At 41.6% G+C, this 19,504-nt stretch overlaps 1 protein-coding gene across 6 annotated transcripts in view; it reads right to left on the bottom strand.

The window, feature by feature from the left end:
- The window catches only part of ARHGAP44 (Rho GTPase activating protein 44), a 219,697-nt gene that overhangs the window by 67,273 nt on the left and 132,920 nt on the right, over positions 1-19,504 (bottom strand). For 5 of the 6 annotated variants that reach the window (XR_005200822.1, XR_005200821.1, XR_001826152.2 and 2 more), the window contains exons 5-7: positions 13,282-13,393; positions 9,851-9,927; positions 1,264-1,381 (exon numbers count right to left, since the gene is read on the bottom strand). Coding sequence is in view for 2 of the 6 variants with exons in the window: in XM_017531386.2 (XP_017386875.1) it covers positions 1,264-1,381; positions 9,851-9,927; positions 13,282-13,393 (307 nt within the window). In the remaining 4 variants the exon portion in view is untranslated. The remainder of the gene's footprint in view (positions 1-1,263; positions 1,382-9,850; positions 9,928-13,281; positions 13,394-19,504) is intronic. The other variant, XR_005200823.1, reaches the window with a different exon arrangement.

The raw sequence follows: 19,504 nt of genomic DNA on the forward strand, positions 1-19,504 counted from the left end.
GAAACTGGAAGGAGAGAAGAATTATACTTCAGGAATACCACACAGGCCAGATATTTGCCATTTATGCAGTTCAAATGACAAGCTGTACTCACAAAAAATCTTGTCTGTGAAGTATTGGTCTCACTTTGCTTGGTTCCATAGTACAGTAGGCTGGGAGATAATGCATTCTTTAAAAATATTTCAATGTTTCTAATTCCAGAGAGAAATTCTACCTGATTCTGAACGTCACCTGAATGCAAGGTCAACAAAGCCACTTCCACAGGGTGGCTGTGGGAGAAAAAGCCAATGGACAAGCTAAGACTAGACAGAGCCATGAAGAACAGAGATGTCCATATGCAAACTGGTTATTCTCCTTAAAAACTGGATGTGATTAAGGCAGGTTCCCAGAATACTTACAGAAATGTGATATTTTTGTTCCTAGGATCTAAATAGAGTTTTGGTTTCCTTAGAAACCCAAGCCGACACATATGCAGGTAAAGAAGTATACATATACACAGAGCATCACCAATGGTCTATAAAATGCTAAGTCCTATAAAATGTTTGCAAGCAAAGGGGGTGGAAAACATTTGAATGAGTATAGCAGAGGACATCGTTACACAAGTACAGAGTCGCAGGTTTCAGAATGATGTTCTCTCTTAACAAGTAGGAAGTTTCCTTTTCTGTAACTGTCTTCATGGCTGGTATTTCAACTTCATAGATAAGTGTCTTCCAGAAGGCATAAGATGAATAAAGTAACTCAGGAAATACCAAAAGGAAACCAAGAATGGAAATAATTAAGTATCAACAGTGAGTCAAGGCTCATCTATGGTCAAATTCTCAACTGTCCTGTGTCACCTAGAATTTATACTCTGGGACTCAGATGATGTACAAAAGCTTCACACAGAAATAAAGGTCATTTCTCTTTGCCTCACATGCAAGACTGCCAATGATAATTCAATAATAATTGAATTATTATTACAAGCTAATCAAGATAATCTCAGAAATCATCACTAAAAGACTTATTCATGTAACCAAATACCACCTGTTCCCCCAAAACCTATTCAATAAGAATTGAATGCTGCCTCCCTGTCTAGGTCACCATCAAAGCCCCAACTCCTTGGGTTCATCCTGGCCTCCTTGGAGACACTAGCTGGTGGGCTTGGGGACATTCAGTTCAACTAGAGGCTCACTGACAGAGTGTTAAGAGAACTCCAGTGAACAAAAAGGAAATCCCTGAGGGCTCCCCAGCCTGTCCCAGTAGAGAGGAGTAAAGAGGGCAGGTACCCTGCAAATCTCCACTCTGTTGGCAGCCTCTTCCATTTCTTCCCTGAGGGCATCAGCCTTGGCACCCGCAGGCTGTAAGCTGCTGGACAAACCTGAAGACTTGGAAGTCTGCTGCCACCTGATGGAAAACAGGAGAAAAAGAGATGTGAGACAGGTAGAGCCCTGGGGATCCCATGGGAACCCTGAGAAAACACCTGGTTACAAACATTACCCAGGAGCTACATATCCTCACCTGAAAACGGAGGTCATGAAAAGGTATCAGGTACTAGGCAAGGAGACAGCGGGCCCACATTTCCATGCATCAACTGCTGACTGAAGCTGAAAATCAGCTGCCCCTTCAGATAGGACAAGCATTCCCCAGTTTGTCACCATTTTCTCTATGGTCTTCCAAACACCAAAGCCAAATGACAATCACTATTGCTGTCTTTTCAGCAAAATTAATGATTTTATTTTTTTTGAGATGGAGTCTCATTCTGTCACCCAGGCTGGAGTACAGTGGCATGATTTCAGCTCACTGCAACCTCTGCCTCCCGGGTTCAAGCGATTCTCCTGCCTCAGTCTCCTGAGTAGCTGAGGCTACAGGTGCACGTCATCATGCCTAATTAATTTTTGTATTTTTAGTAGAGATGGGGTTTGACCATATTGGCCAGGCTGGTCTCAAACTCCTGATCTCGTGATCCACCTGCCTTGGCCTCCCAAAGTGCTGGGATTACAGGCGTGAACCACTGCGCCCAGCCAATTAATGTTATTTTTTCCATGGATAAATCATAATTCTATACATTTATGGGTGCAATGTGATGTTTTGAGAGATATGTGTGTGGTGTGTACACACACACACACACACACACACACACACATACAGTATGGAATGATTAAATCAAGCTAGTTAGCATATCTATCACCTCACATACTCATGATTTTCTGTAGTGAGACATTTGAAGTTTAATCAGGGTGTTTATAGTAATATGCTGCATATTATATATTTCAAAATAACTATCACTGCCTTTTAAGCACAGTCTCTAACACTGGTTTAAGTTCCCTGCCTATCCAGTGGAAATTTCAGTTTGGAAATCTTCACCTCCTTGGCCGAAGCCAGTAATGCATGCTAAGTGAGCAGACATTAAAGATTAAAAAGATTAGATAAGATTAAAAAGAAACCTGGTAGCAAAAATCTCCACTGGTAAGCCCAAAACCATTTTTACAGCAACATTTAGATTCCTTATGAGTGCTTTCTTAAAAATGCAGCCCTCTGAGGAAGCCTCTCAGAAAACTTTAGGGGGAAGTACAAATACTTCTGGCTGCTGTGTTATCGGCAGGGAATTACCAAAAGTTGGACGTGAAAGTTCCAATTATGCTAGATAGTAGTATCTGAATTAGGTCTCAGCAGTGGGTTCCTCTCCTGAGACTGTAAACTCAATGGGTTATAGAGGCCAGCAAGTTAAAAAATCAATCAATCAAATGGGCCAATATCTTAAAAACTAGTCCACAAGATCCTCTATTTCCTACTTGTAATAGAGACATGAGATATGAAACTATTTCACAGCTCTAAGAAAAACAATCCTGTAATCAGGAGGACAAACAGCAGCCAAGGCTGGCTTCAGTCTTGGGAAGTCAGGAGGGACAGGGAGGAGCTGGGAACTTGGTAGGAGGGGTGTTATCTAGTCTAAGAGAGGGTAGCTGTTCTTAAGCTCCAGCTGATGGGGCTGAGGTGGACAGGAAGCTGGGCTGCCGGTTGCCAGATGTTTCAACTGACTAGAGAAGGTGAAAATTATCATGTGAACTCTCCCAATGAAATGTGGCAACAAATAACTTCTTTTAAAAACCATGCAGGCCAATCGAGTACAGACCAAACAAGACAGCTCTGAGGGCTCTATCTGGATCTCAGACTATCAGTCTAAAGCCTCTGAGGCGGGGGAAGAAAGTGGAACGTCATTCTCATGTCAAGAGTCGAGAATCTAATCATTTAATATTTTCTCTACTCCACTATTCTTTTCTCTTTTGCTATCTGCAGGAAAAACCGAAGAATGCAAGGTTCTATAATATAAGAAAGGGAAACTAAAAGTCTCTTTGCTGTTAGCAAAAAGAAATAAAAATGAGGATTCTCTGTCACTTAAAGAATGCAATCACAGGAAAATGACTTTAAAAAGGTTTTGAGACATCAAGCTGACTTGGAGCTCTAGAGATGAACACATATTCTCCGAAAGATTCTTGATTCCAAGATATGAATTCAGGGCAAACTAGAAAGGAAATATTCTACTGAAAGATGATTCAAAATCTAAGTTGAAAAAAATGAACAGATCAAGATTAGTAAGAATTCCTGGGTAATTTTTTCTTATAAAGGTTTACCCTATATGTGATGTATTTGATTAATACTCTCCCAGTTGAATCATTTCAAACAAAGTATTAAAGTGTTGTGGAGTTTTGGAAAATAAAATATGAGATGCCATGGCTATAATTTATATCTTAGACAATGACTATAATACAATAGTAGATTATGGAATTAAGTTACAACCACCATCTGACCTAAAGGAAAAGTAACTAACCAATATATGTGTTAAAAATATATATAAAGTTGCTACAAACACTAAGTAGATTTTAATGGCTTTGTAAATCAGGATTAAACTTATTTTAAAACATAATTATATTAAATATATGTATATTAAAATGGAGACATTTTCCCAAGTTCTTTCTTTTCTTTAAATCCCATCAATTTTTTCTCCAAATTTTATCCTGTAGTCAATATACCAATACCTTAAAAACATAAACCTTTTCCCTCTTTGTAAGAAATTTTATTTACAATATGTTAGTAATCTATTTTAAGATATATATACATGCATATATATATATATGTATATATATATATATGTATATATATATACATATATATATATTTATTTATTTTTTCCCCCCCCAGACAGAGTCTCACTTTGTTACTCAGGCTAGAGTGCAGTGGTACGGTCTCAGCTCACTGCAACCTCTGCCTCCAGGGTTCAAGCAATTCTCCTGCCTCAGCCTCCTGAGTAGCTGGGATTACAGGCACACACCACCATGCCCGGCTAATTTTTGTATTTTGAGTAGAGATGGGGTTTCACCATGTTGGCCAGGCTGGTCTTGAACTCCTGACCTTAGGTGATCCATTCTCCTCAGCCTCCCAAAGTTCTGGGATTACAGGTGTGAGCCACCGTGCCTGGTCTATTTGGATATTTTAAAACAGTGACAAGATGTCCAAATGTTCTCTTTATAGAACACAGATAGCAAAACATCAAGGTAAACTCTTGTCATGTGAACAGACAAGTTTTGTACCGATACTTATGTTGGGAGAGGTGAGATGAATTTTGTACAGATAGTCATGTTGGGAAAAGTTACATGAATTGTGAATTTCAAGCTATGGTAGTCTTTCCAGACATCTGTTGTACACATAAACTCAAGAGGTGGACTACTCTGTCAGAGAAGAAACAGGGACACTAGCCCAAGGAAACTTTGAGCTCTGAAAATGGAAGAGCAGAAGGCTCATTTCTTCCCACTAAAGTAGCTGATGATGTTCCACCATCCTTCTTTGCGGAAAGAGGGCTGTGACTACGTGATCTGGGGGAGATGAAGGCGGGACACAGCTTTAATGAAGGCTTGGGAGAGATACGAGAGAAGGGTGAGGACTAAGGGTTTAAAATTTCAGGTATCAGGACTGTGTAAAGAAGGCAAATGCAAGGTCAGTTCAGGACAACAGAATGTCCAGAAGAAGAATTTTAAAAGGCAAACATTGCTGGGCACAGTGGCTCATGCCTGTAATCCCAGCACTTTAGGAAGCTGAGGTAGGCAGATCACCTGAGGTCAGGAGTTCAAGACCAGCCTGACCAACATGGAGAAACCCTGTCTCTACTAAAAATACAAAATTAGCTGGGCATGGTGGCGTGTGCCTGTAATCCCAGCTACTCAGGAGGCTGGGGCAGGAGAATTGCTTGAACGCAGGAAATGGAGGTTGTGGTGAGGTGAGGTGAAATCACACCACTGCACTCCAGCCTGGGCAAGAAGAGTGAAACTCCATCTCAAAAAAAGAAAGAAAGAAAAAAAGCAAACAGGAGACTGTATTCAGTGAGGCACTCACTGTTCCATCTGTCTAGTCTTGCCATTTCCTCTGTCACCGGCATCCCCTACTTTTTGAGTTCCTGCACTAATGTGTGGTTCAAAAGGGGACTGCCAGGTTCTCCATGACCCAGGCAGTGAATGGCCCAGGTAAGGGCCTCTGATCCAAGTCAAGCCTATGCCATCCTTCCTCACTTTGATCCAACTCATGGGTCATGGGAGCAGGTATTTGAGCTAAATCCAGACAAATGACTGGACTTTTGCCGAAATGACAAATTTCGGCACTTTCAAAATTGGGCAAAAGGAAGAGGGCTTAAAATGGGGAGACAAGAGTCCACTGGACAACCAGTGACCTTGAAGAAATTGATCTGAGAAAAAGACACCTGTATGAGGAGAGGTGAAAGATGAGGAATGAGTTTTAAGGGCCATCAAGACTCCCCTGCCAGTTCCAAGGAGACTTCACACTGCCCCGCCTCCCGAATTCCACTTCTTAATTCCATAGGCTGTGCAGTTTCCACTCCAAAATCCTCCTGTCTTATACTAGTTCACTCACTTCCAAAGATGACAGGGCTTCCATAACAAAGTTCCACAGACTGGGTAGCTTAAACAGAGACTTATTTTCTCACTATTCTGGAGGCTGGAGACCTCTATGACTTGCAGATGGCCGCTGCCTCTGCCCTCACACAGGTTTCCTCTGAGTGTGCGTAGAGAGGGATAACTCTTTCTTCCTATAAGGCCACCAATCCTACTGAAACAGGGGCCCATTCTTATGACCTGATTTAACCTTAAAAAGGTTCTCCTAAAGAAATTCTCTCCAGATACAGTCACATTGGGGGTTAGGGCTTCAACATACAAATTTTGGGGAGATATAATTCAGTCCATTGGACCCAGAAGCAGCTGGTTCAGCAGAAATGGAATGTGTATGTGCCCAGGACTCAGGAGAGTTAACCTTGAGATACATGACCAGAAAAAAGTCAGGCTGACTTTGAAGAAAAATGGGACTCCTTCTTTAAGCACTGCTAAACCAAACCTATCACAAAAAAAGAAATTTGTGTATCGTTCAATTCAATTCACAACCTTTAATTCAGCATAAAGCTTCCTACAAGCATCAGTTTCTCTGAGAATACTGAGGTCTCTATCATCGGCTTTTCAGGCAGACAAGCCAGATTTACTTCGATAGTGACGAATACACACATCTTATTGGGATCTAATTAAACAATGGATAAATTAGTTGGATTTGGCAGTATGCACCAGAATTGCGGCGGAAATTAAAGATCCAGTCATGGAACTACTGTTCAAGATGTTCTGATAATATACAAAAAGCGACTTCCTGTCTTGAAAGGCAGAGCGTGTCTCTGTGTGGAATTCACTGTTGTAGTTCTGCAGAGCGTATTTCATGAAGGACAGAACAATATGAAAGAAATCTTTGGTAATTAGAAGTAGGATGCTGCAAGGAAGGGAAGCTAACCTGTGCCACTGGCTTTATGGAGAAATATGAGGGATGGGAGGGCATTAAGAACCCAGCTGTTCCAGAAGCGGAGCTGGTGGATACCCTGCTGTTCAATAGCGCGGCATTTGCTCTTGTTCTCACTGCTACATCTTGGGATGCAGCCATCCTGTTGGCTAAGCATGAGGAGTTAGGGAAAATGGCAGAAGTCGTGTCTTACGGCTTTCGGCAAGGTCCTTCAAGACAGATAGACTCAGGCTTCAAACGGCCAGAATGAGAGTAAAGTGGAAACAAAGAATACACCTTTGCTAAAAATTCCCTTTTCATCCTGTAGCCTGTAACTCATACTGATGGAGAATCTATAACTTGAGGCTTTGGGAAATCAACTGAGTTTTTAAGGGGACTGTATTGTCAACAATCCCCCAAAGCAATTCCCTACCCCTAAACTCACAACTACACAAAGTGGGCTATGAAAAATCACTGATATGATAAAGGAGGAGGATCAAGTTTATATGAACACAATGCGAAAGGACTTTTTTAGTCTAAAACAACAAGGGTTGTAAAGGGTCCAAGTTGAAGTTTATGAGAACAGAAATTTGCATAGGGGAGGCAGAATTTCCATACAGATTTTAGTATACAGGAGATAATAAGCTAAAGATATATAAATATTTGTTAAATCACAGGTGAGAGGTCCCTAATGACACCAAGTGGTGTGTATGTTTGCAGAACCTAAACACTATTTGGTATCACCATTGAAAGCATAACACTAGACAAAATGGACCATCAGCATGACCAGGAGTAAGTCTCCTTCTCATAAGAAGACAAAACAAAAATATGGATGGTAATGGCATGCTTTGATACTAGCATTCAGCCCTCTAACAAGAGGCTCTGTGGTGGAAATGTGGGTTTTCTCTGTAGAAGCAAAGAAAAGACTTCAAAGCTAAGCCCCAGGTTTCAGAGAAGGAAGTCACTCCGCCCAGGAGCATGGTGTCCGCCTCCTGAAAACAATGGGGCAATGTGCATTTTCTCAATCATCTTACACGACTCCCAGAATAGAGGACTTGAATGCTCATATTATGGGATGTAATTGTATGTGGCACAAGGTCATAGAAGTAATAGGAAATCAATACTTCCTACGAATTCTGCTCTATTCTTCCAAGCACACTCAAGAGATAGCCTCAGATTTGTATCGGAATAATTTTAAAACCACCCAACGCCCCACCTCCCTGCTTTTCTAACAAAGGGAGATGAGCCTCAGGATGACATTCTTCCATAGTCGACAGGCTCTAAAATTTAATAACATTGGCTTGCTTTCAACTGTTCACTTTTATGCTTACCTGATATTTGTAGCCAAGGATGCTGCTTTCCAATTTATGGTAGCCCTAAAGGATTTCTTTTTTAAACAGATTTATTTTGCAAAAGTAATCAGCTCTTTTAAAAGATGTATCCACACAGATGGCAAAAATCATTCAGGTGGACTGGGGTTTGGGGAACACTAAATTAACCAAAGAAACCCTTGTTTCTTCGCTGATTTAACCGGTTTTATGTCTGGTCTTGGGAGACTTCTCTGTACTTTTTATTCTTCCTGATGCAGAATTCCAGTGCACCAATTACTTACGGTATCAGCTTCTTTTTACAAAACACTTGGGAAGTGATATCAATACTCAAAGCCACTCACGCTACTCCCTGTGTTCAGGTGAAGAAATGGATATTCTGGGAGATTAAGTGACCTGACCACGGTCACATATCTAGAAAATTAGTTGGTCTGAGCCTTGAAATCTGACTTTCTGACTCCAGTTCCAGGACTCTGTATCCTACCCCTCTCTGCACAAATATATTCTATTCTGTTTCTTTATTTCAAGAAAATGAAAACAAGATGTGGAAATGATGAAAACTGTCCTACCTCGGAGTTTGAAACTAGCCTGGGCAACACAGTGAGACCCTCTCTCTACAAAAAATAAAAGAATTGGCCAGGTATAGTGGCACATGCCTGTAGTCCCAGCTACTAGGGAGACTGAGGCTGAAGAATTGCTTGAGCCCATGAGTTGAAGATTGCAGTGAGCTATGATCACATCCCTGCACTCTCGCCTGAGTAACAGAGTGAGACCCTGTGTCAAAATTTTTTTAAATAATAAAAAATTAAATAAAAAATAAAGCTAGCCTATGAAAAACCTAAGGTAGAACCAAAGAGCTCTTTCCATATCAATATTCGTGCACCTGCATTTTTCAACTTATATACATATACCCCACTGTAAAAAATAAAAAGACATATGTGCACAATTTCTGCTCTGATGGCCACAGGCAATGCCATCTCAGGGCCTCTGGCGCCCAACTGCTACTACAGGAATTTTCTGGTGGACTCTGGAAGACGGGCATGGAAGGACGGCACTATAGAAACTTGACTGCTCTCTCAAAGGACTTAAGAGAAAGGCGGCAGAAAGGGGATACCTACACCATTAGCTTCAGGAAAAGGCGAATGAGTTCCCAGAATGCGAAATCTCCCCTTACGGACAGGACATAGCATCCATCCTATTTCCTGGCTCTCATATCTCCCACTTCCCTCCCCTTTGCTCCTTCCACCCCAACCATCCTGACCTTCCTTTTGTACCTTGAACAGCCCTTTGCATTTACTTTGCCCTCTGCCATAGATGGTTTGCCCCAGATATCCATATGGTTGCCACCTTCTTATCATCTAAGTCTAAGACCAAAGTGATACCACCTCAAAAAAGCTTTTTCTCTTTTACCCTTACTGCTGTTGCTCCGTTTCTCCATCATCCCCTTCCAAAGCTACCCTGTGTTACATTTGTTATATGACTTATAGCTTTCTGAGACTGTCTTGTTTCTTCACATGCCTATTGTCTCCAAAACTCAACTGCAGCCTTCATGAGAGCAGGGACCCAGTGTCTTGAGTTCGCCATGATCACCTCCAGTGCCTGGCACACAGTAGGTGTCAAGAAAAACTTGGTGAATGACAACACACTCACCTACTTGAAAACCACCCTCCCTGAATATGATCACTGTTCCTTCAAAGAAGCAAAAAAGAAAGTAAAGAGATTCTACCTGGTTCGTGAGGAATCCATGTCCAGCACCAACTTGGCTAAGTGTTTCCTCTGCTTTTGGATATTTGGGATTTCCACCTGTGGTTACAGGACATAAAGGATACAATCAAACTGAAGCTCAAGATAAACTCTTTAAAAACTATTCCTGGCCGGGCGCGGTAGCTCATGCCTGTAATCCCAACACTTTGGGAGACCAAGGCAGGTGGATCGCCTGAGGTCAGGTGTTCGAGACCAACCTAGCCAACATGGTGAAACCCCATCTCTACTAAAAATACAAAAATTAGACAGGCGTAGTAGCCTGCACCTGCAGTCCCAGCTACTTGGGAGGCCGAGGCAGGAAAACCACATGAATCAGGGGGGCAGAGGTTGCAGTAAGCCAAGATCATACTATTGTACTCCAGTCTGGGTGACAGAGTGAGACTCCATTTAAAAACAAAAAACATTCCTCAGAACAATTCTTAAAGAACTATTGACAATCACCCAACAAGTTTACTAGAGGTCTCCCAATCCTTATTTTCAGATGAAATCCTTTTTCCCTTTTCACTTTATTGGGGTCTAACTAACAGGAACTCTATATTTTTTAGGTGTATTGTTTAGTGTTTTCATATGTACACACTGTGAAATGGTTACCGCACTCAGGCTAATCAACATGTCCATCACATCCCCTAGTTTGTATTTTCTTTTTCTGATGGTGAGAACACCATCTATCCTCTAGCAAATTTCAAGTCTACAATACAGTATCATTGACGATCACTACACAGTGCTACACATCAGGTCTCCAGAATTTCCTCTCTTGCATAAGCGAGACTTTGGACATTTTGACCAACATCAGATGAATTTATTGATACCCTGTCCTGCATGCTAAATTCTGCTCCATCTTTGCTGGACGCCAGCCAGGCTCTCCATCAACCCAGCCCACCTCACAGGTCCCGTGCTTCTCCGCTCACGCAGGCCTGGCTGCCTGCCTTCACCTTGGCCAAAAGCAACCAGGGCTCAACCACATCCGTCTTTACTTCCACAAAGGCCAAAGGTGGGGAGAAGTGAAGGGAGCCACGCAGTCATGTCTTACACAAAGACCTGAGGCAAAACGGACAGCCGAAGGAGGAAGAGCGCAGAGAGGCTATGACTGCAGCTAGGATACAGATTCTATATTTATAAAAATAAAGGAAGCAAATGTTTGTATTTATAGAAATAAAGCAGGACTCTTCCAAAGTCAATAATGAATAAACATTGCCATCATGGCTTTTCTCGGCTACGAGTTCTTCCATTCTGGTTGCATGTGGATGCTCTTTTTATATTTTTCATTCTAAAAATGGTTTCACTGAACACCCCAGTGCAGGATTTTGGTTCCAGGCCCAGCAAAAAAGTAGGGCAGGATGTGAGAATGCAAAACGAAAATTGGCCGAAAATTGAACTGAAATTATCTTGGGCTGCGGTTTTTACATAAGGAAAAAATTCGAGGAGAATCCAATGTTCTCTGAAGTGCCTTCTATTCACTCTCCCAAGCAGGGATGAGTCATGCTCTGGGTGTAACAACTTCCAATAGGAAGGAGCAGTGTAACCATCCCTGCGCAACCTGAGTCACCAGTCAGCCCCGGAGCGAAGCTGGAGGGCCGCTGGGTGTCTTGCATGAGCCACGTCAAGTGACTGTCAGCACCCACACTGGACTTGCTTCTTGGTTTGCTTCAGGCTTGGCCAGAGCCAGGACCCTCCTTTTGAAGGCACAGAGGGGGTCTCGTGAATGCTCTAGGCGAGGAGATGACCTGAGAAGCCCAGAGCTGGCCGATGCCAAGGTACCTTATCCAGAATTTTCTCCTTGAATACTTTTAGGTCCATACATAATTATTTGCCCATAGCTCTGTCCCAGAAAGAGTGGCAGGGGATGTGGAGGTGGTGGATATGGTCCAGAGAGGAAGCCAGACACGGTCTAGGGCAATGCAGTTTCATGCAATAGCTTCTGGCCCCACGTGGCTATGAAATAATATTAAATTTCATCAATAGGACACTCAAGCTATTCTATCAAAAAGCAACCTTAATGTCTATGTGACAATTTTGCTAGCTTCAGTCAAGTGAAAGCTTCTCAAGGGAGATCTCAAATCCAAATATGTGAAATCCAAAATACTTTAATGAGCATTTCCTTTGAGTAGCATGTTGATGCTTGAAAAGTTTCAGATTTTGGAGTGTTTCACATTGTAATCTATTAACAGATGACCAATTAAAAACAATTGAGAGGGATCCAGGGTTCAAGGCTCCCCAACCATTTCCTGTCTCCCTTGAGAAGCTTTCACTTCACTGAAGCTAGCAAAACTGGCATAGACATTAAGGTTTCTTTTTAATAAAATGGTTTAATTGAATGTCCTTTAAAGTCCAAAGAGAAGGAACCCATATAAACATAAACTGTGGCCGGGTACAGTGGCTCACGCCTATAATCTCAGAAGTTTGTGAGGCTGAGGTGAGTGGATCACTTGAGGTCTGGAGTTTGAGATCAGCCTGGCCAACACGGTGAAACTATTTCTCTACTGAAAATATAATAATTAGCCGGGTGTGGTGGCATGCGCCTACAATCCCAGCTACTTGGGAGGCTTGCAACAGGAGAAACACTTGAACCTGGGAGGTGGAGGTTGCAGTGAGCCAACATCGTGCCACTGAACTCCAGCCTGGGTGACAATGCATGAGTCTGTCTCAGAAACAAAATAAAACAAAACAAAAACAAAAACAAAAAACCATAAACTGCAGGAGGCCTTAAAGAGTCTCTTAGGCCTGGGCCCCCAGAATCCTGCTAAGGAGTGGCTACTGTTCACATCACTGAAGACTTGAGATGGGTGGAGGGCAGGGGTGAAAGCAGTTGAGGCTGTGGGTAAGGAACGGGGCAAGCTGCCAGCTCTCCACTTACTTCTAGGAATACCTGCAGGGAAGAGGATGGGCAGGAGACAGGTTAGCAAATGCTGAAAGGACATATTTGGGAATCTTGACCATGTGGTTGGGTAAGAATCTCTGAAGAAAAACAATGTCATAGCCGGGCGTCGTGGTTCACACCTGTAATCCCAGCACTTTGGGAGGCCGAGGTGGGCGGATCACATGAGGTCCAGAGTTTGAGACCAGCCTGGTCAACATGGTGAAACCCCATCTCTACTAAAAATGCAAAAATTAGCCAGGTGTGATAGTGGGCCCCTCAAATCCCAGCTGCTCAGAAGGTCAAGACAGGAAAATCACTTGAACCTAGGAGGTTGCAGTGAGCCAAGATGGCACCATTGCACTCCAGCCTGGGAGACAGAGCGAGACTCCATCTCAGAAAAAAAAAGAAAGAAAAAGAAAAAATCAGAGAGAAGGTTAAACGACAGATACAACAGAAAGCTGGAAGGAGAATGACTGAGGGGTTCCTGCTTGGTACCTCGTTCCCCACTCAGGCCGGGCCTCACTCCTGCTGCTTACCTCTGCCAGCAAAAACAGAGGCTCAATCACGTCTCTCTCTACTTGCAATTCAAAATGTATCAGCTCCTGGGCCAGCTTGTCCTCGGTCTCACCACAGAGTTTCAGCATCTTCCTGTAATCCAAGGGGGAAACATACAGTGAATACTCTAGAGGACAACATTTCACTTGCATTACCCTCCCCTCACCCCTTGGCTCACTTGTCCACTTTCACAAGTCAGTGTTAATGAGCTGGCTGATCTCCATGGCGTCCCCTGGGCCAACCTGTTCCCACTCTTTGCATTTCTGAAATAATCAGTTCCTCCGAAAGGTGCCATTCGCTGTGTGCCTGGGGCACAAGGGGACAGTGGAGAAAACAGGCAAACATGCCGAATTCACATGTCTAAAAACAGTCAGAGCTTCTCTCTCCAGGGGGAACCCCGCATAGCTAAAATCTGCCCCCTAACAAACCAGCATCTTTAAACACACGCAAAAACTCAACGTCAGCAGGTCCTGATAGAAAGAAAACCCTGACTCCTAAGCCATGAAAGCGTAATTAGTACAGGGATATACAGACAATTATCCAATGGAAAAAAAAATTCCAAAAGTTGATTAATAATGAGCCAATGACAGAAGACCTGAATGAGTAGAAAGTCATGCCATATTCCCACATGACAGAACATACTATTTCAAAGATGTTCATTTCTACCCAAATTGTATACAGGACATTCTCTCCTTGTCTGGTACCCATGTTAACTGAAATTCAAGTAAAAAGTTTTTACAAGCCATCGGGGGCAACATGGTGGAAACTCCATCTCTACTAAAAACACCAAGCTTAGCCGGGCATGGTGGCGTATGCCTGTAGTCCCTGCTTCTCGGCAGGATGAGGCAAAAAAATTGCTTATACTTGGGAGGCAGGGGCTGCAGTAAGCCTAGTAGCACCACTGCACTCCAGCCTGGATGACAGAGCAAGAACCTGTCTCAAAAAAAAGAAAATTTTTTCAATTCAACAAAAGTACAAGCAGAGGTAACAGTTATTTTAAAATGAGGATATTCCTTTCCTGTTCGTATTTTCACATTTTAACTCTACATGTATGTGTTTCCATACAATATATAATACGACTGCTTTGCTTAGTTCAGTTTACATGCATGGTTTTTACACTGAACGTATCCTGATGCTACTTGTTTTTTTTTTTTTTTTTTTTTTTTTTNTTTTTTGAGACACAGTTTTGCTCTTGTTGCCCAGCCTGGAGCGCAGTGGCACAAGCTCAGCTCACTGCAACCTCCACCTCCCAGGTTCAAGCTATTCTCCTGCCTCAGCCTCCCGAGTAGCTGGGATTACAGGAGGCCACCACCACACCTGGCTAATTTTTGCATTTTTAGTAGAGACGGGGTTTCACCATGTTGGCTAGCCTGGTCTTGAACTCCTGACCTCAGGTGAGCCACCCACCTCAGCCTCCCAAAGTGCTGGGATTTCAGGCATGAGCAAACCACACCCTGCCTGGCTGTTTTACTCTGTCATTATGTTTGGAGCTTATCCATGTTGGTACATGCAGAATTAGATCATTTTCCAATGGAGAATGCCATTGTATGAATGAATATACTACCATTATGTTAAGGTGTCCCATAAACAAGAGTTTTTGGCTATTACATGCAGTGCTTCAGTAAATATGCTTGTGTAGTCTCTTTGCATGTGTGAAAATTTCACTAGCACAAATGGGAGTTCCCATTGCTCTATGCCCTTGCCAACCCTTGGTCCTGGTAGGTGTCCTAATTTCTGCCAAGCTGGTGAATACAAATTATTATCTCATTCTGGCTCTAATTTACATGCCTTGACTACTAGTGAGACTGAATATCCCTCTCCCATGAAGTGTGTGTTCATATTCCTTGGCTATTTTTGTATTAGGATCTGTTTACTTCAATTTATTTGTAGGAATTTCACATATACAGGTGTGTGAATGCAGATTTTAATTCTTTTTCCTATCTGCTGCAAACATCAGTGCCCAGATGTGTATTTATCTTTGTATCTTTTTAATGGTGTCTTTTATATGATTTTCTGATATTTATTCCATATTTCTAACACTTAATTTAAAAAAATTAAATATTAATGATATTAAAGAAAATGAGGATTTAGCGGTTTCCAGTTCCCCTCCATCCCTCTATTTATATTAATAGATGCTTATATTTAAATTACATGTTGACTCCATATTATTTGGAGTTAATCTGGGTAGTACACTATAATTATTGGTTTTCCCTGCACATATCCCTATGAATATACCACCGTTATGTTAAGCTGTCCCATAAACAAGAGTTTTGAGCTATTACATATAGTGCTTCAGTAAATATGCTTTTGCAGCCTCTTTTTGCATGTGTGAAAATTTGACTAGCACAAATGGGAGTTCCCATTGCTCTACGCCCTTGCCAACCCTTATTTGGAGTTGTTATTTGTTCTCCCTGGAGTTAATAATTGCCTTGTTTTGGCTTGCTTGTTTTCTGTGTACCCAGTTGAATTCAAAATATTCTGCCACTTCCCTAATTTGTCTCTTAAGATAGTAAACCAAAATTTGCTTAACTTACTTAAAAAAAAATTAAACCTCATCCTAAGCAGTGATAAACATCAAATTTATGAGTTTTGTGTGCTAATTTTGTTTCTTCTGTTATACATGAAAATAAAAATATTACCAAAAAAATATTGAACCATATATTATGTAAATGAATTTCATCTTCTTGAACTAATCCCTCCTGGAGCTGTCTCAGTGCTGACTGAGTTTTCCTCTATCCCTAAGGCACAGCTGTCTTCCTGGAATCTTCCTTCACCATTCCCTGGGATTCTCTCCCTCTGTCTTGTGTTGGGCACTCTGTTATCTTAAGTCTACCTCTCTTTTTGATCACTCCCTCACTAAGGACACATCTTGCTGTCTTGCTTTAGCTTGCTGAGAAAGAATAGGTGGGAAGTCAATTTCTGAGGCCACATATGTCACGGCATTCTCCTCTACCCTCTCATTGATTGAAACTTGGGCAGAATATTAAACTCCTATGCTGAGCATGGTTTCCTTCAGAATTTTGAAGGCACTGCTTAATCATCTTCTATCTTCCATCACTGCTTTTGCTCAGTCTGGAAGCATTCATGTTTCTGATCCTTCGTATCAGAAATGTGACATGTTTTCTCTCTAGGAGGTTGTAGAATCTTTTGTCACCAGTATACACGACGGTGAGCTCTGTGGCACAGGCTTAATTCTTCCCATTGTATTGGGAGCTCAATGAGCCTTTTCAGTGTAGAAACTCATGTCCTTAAGGTCTGGAAAATGTTGTTGGATTATTTATTATTATTATTTCTTCCTCTCCTTTTCTAAGAATTCCTGTTATGTGGGCATAAGACTTCCTAGATTTATCCTCTAATTTTATAAATTTTTCTACTGTCTGTGTCTTTGTCTTCTTGTTTATCTAGATGATTGCTTCACATTTATCTTCCAAACATTCTACTGAGAATTTCATATCTGCTATCATATTTTTTCATTTCTATGAGCTTCCTTTTGATCTCTGGCTGTTTCTTTCCCATAAATATTTTGTATTAACATCCTGTTTTTCATTTCATGGACATATTATCTTCCCTTACCACTTGAAAACAAAAGTGATTGTTTTCCTACAAATTTTTTCCTCCCCTCAACAACTTCCGTTTCTTCTAAGCTGAATTTAACCACCTGATTGTTTTGGTCTCCAGGTTAGAGACTTTCCTCAGATGTCTGATGATCTTTGGTGCCTCTCTATGTTTAAAAGTGGAGATTAAAAAGCTCAGAGTATGTGAACTCTTGTGGAAAGATGTGGTTGGGTCACTTGCTGAGGCCCTGACCCCCTCCACCCCCCAACATCCTCAGATCTTTAGGCTCTTCCTTTTGGACGGATCTGATTCCCCAGAGAAACCTCTTCTAATTTTCTGCTTAGAGAGTAAAGGCCTGGGGGCTGCATGAGCCGAAGAAGAGGGCTGAGGAGTAACAGCATCCACATCTAGTACTAAAGCCTCATCTTTACCGAATGGTACCCATGCACTCCACTGCACCTGCAGTCCCTCATTCTAGAGATGCTCTGTTCTATCCCCTCTAGAGAATTCCAGTCAGCTGGGAGTGGGGGGATGACAGCCTCCTAGACATGTGGATGGAGCAGGGTTTAGTGATCCAAGAGGTAACTGAAAAGCTTTCAGCCACATTTAAGACTTTAATCACCCACTCCACCCCCAAAGACCCACTATTCCAGAGATCCCTGGTGCCAGTTCTTGAGTACCGTAAGTATTACATGATGTAATTTACATGGGATCTTTGCATATCTACTTCTGGCTCGGGAATCAGCTTTCTGGGACTTGCCAAGTTAGTTCTCAGTTATTCATATGCTTTGCAGCTCACAAAATTGTGTTGCTTTCGTCTTTCTGTTTCTTCCTGCTATTGTGGGTTTATGTCTTTTAAGAAAAAAAAAATGTCCATATTGTAGTTTTAGTGGATTTTTGGAAGGAGACAAAATCAGATGCATGTTCAATCTGTCATCTTTACTTCCAACCTTGCTGTGTCATTATATTATAGGCATGACTCGGAAATACCATACAACAGGATTTCATGTCTGTCCACCTGAAATTTTCTTTTTTCTTTTTTTGAGACAGAGTCTCGGTCTGTGTCCCAGGCTGGAGCACAGTGGTGCAATCTAGGCTTGCTGCAACCTCTGCCTCCCAGATTCAAATGATTATTCTGCCTCAGCCTCCCAAGTAGCTGGGATAACAGGCATGCCACCAGGCCCGGCTGTATTTTTAGTAGAGGGGGGTTTCACCATGTTGGCCAGGCTGGTCTCAAACTCCTAACCTCAAGTGATCCACCCACCTTGGACTCCCAAAGTGCTGGGATTACAGGTATGAGCAATGTCCCCAGCATGAAATTTTCTTTAAACAGCTGAGTTTATTCCATTGACATTTCTTATGATTGCAGAGATATATGCAAGAATTGCTACCGCCCTGATTTTCTGTTTTCCATTTATTATGGTTTTTTCTTTTGCTTACTTTTTTCTCTTCTAGTCCCTTTCATTATTTTCCTTTGCATCCTTTGTTAGTTTGAAAATTATATATCCTATTTCTATTCTTTTTGTGGCTAGTCTTACTTTTCTAACATGCATATTTGACACTAATTTATTTTTATTTTTTGGACATAAAATTTAAATGTAATACCTTGATCCTCCTTTCAAACAATACAAGAGCTTGAAATACTGATTCTACAACCACAGAAACTTAAAGTCCTTCTCTTTTGTCTTGTCATTTCTCTAAAAAATATTACCATTTTTTAAAATGCTACATAAGCATGCCTGTAATCCCAGCACTTTGGGAGGCTGAAGTGGGCAGATCACTTGAGGTCAGCAGTTCATGACCAGCCTGGCCAGCATGGTGAAACTCCATCTCTACCAAAAATACGAAAATTAGCCGGGTGTGGTGGTGTGCACCTATAATCCCAGCTACTCGGGAGGCTGAGGCAGGAGAATCACTTGAACCCAGGAGGCGGAGGTTGCAGTGAGCCGAGATCGTGCCACTGCACTCCAGTCTGGGCAACAGAGCAAGACACTGTCTCAGAAAAAAAAAAAAAAAAAAAAAACTACATAAGCCAATGTTCTAACTGTGCTTTGATTTACTCATTCCTGCATTCTTCCAGGTACATGTACTACACATTTTAATAAAATTTATATGCTTTTCTCTTGTTAATCCACCTTTTGTCAGTCTAATTTTCAGAGCCCAACCAAAGAACCTAAGATGGTTAGAGAGAAAAAAAAAATTTTCCTCCCCTACAACACATTCTCCAACTTTTTTCCTACCTTGCTACTTGTACTTCTCATCTTTCTTCTGGATGTAATCTATTTCACGTAGCCTTAACTAGCCCTTTCAGTGAGAATATGCAGGTAGTATCTTCTTCAACTCTTTGCCTGAAAATATCCTTATTCCCTACTTTATCATACAATCCTAGGTTTCTTATATTTTCACTCAATACCTGAACATAGTACTCCATTATCTGCTGGTGTTCATTGTGACTGATGAAGAGTTCACTATCCATTTCATTGCTATTTTATAGTAATTCTCTTTTTTCCCTCAGGTCAATTTGACATTTTTCTATTTTCTGTTGATAATCTGTGGTCTTACTAAATGTCCAGGGATGAATTTCTTCTTGTTGACCTCAATCAAAACATTTTGTGCTCCTTAAATCTAAAGACATGGTTTTCTTCAAAT

Source organism: Cebus imitator, unplaced genomic scaffold (genome assembly GCF_001604975.1).
Source record: "Cebus imitator isolate Cc_AM_T3 unplaced genomic scaffold, Cebus_imitator-1.0 Scaffold72, whole genome shotgun sequence".
NCBI lineage: Eukaryota > Metazoa > Chordata > Mammalia > Primates > Cebidae > Cebus > Cebus imitator.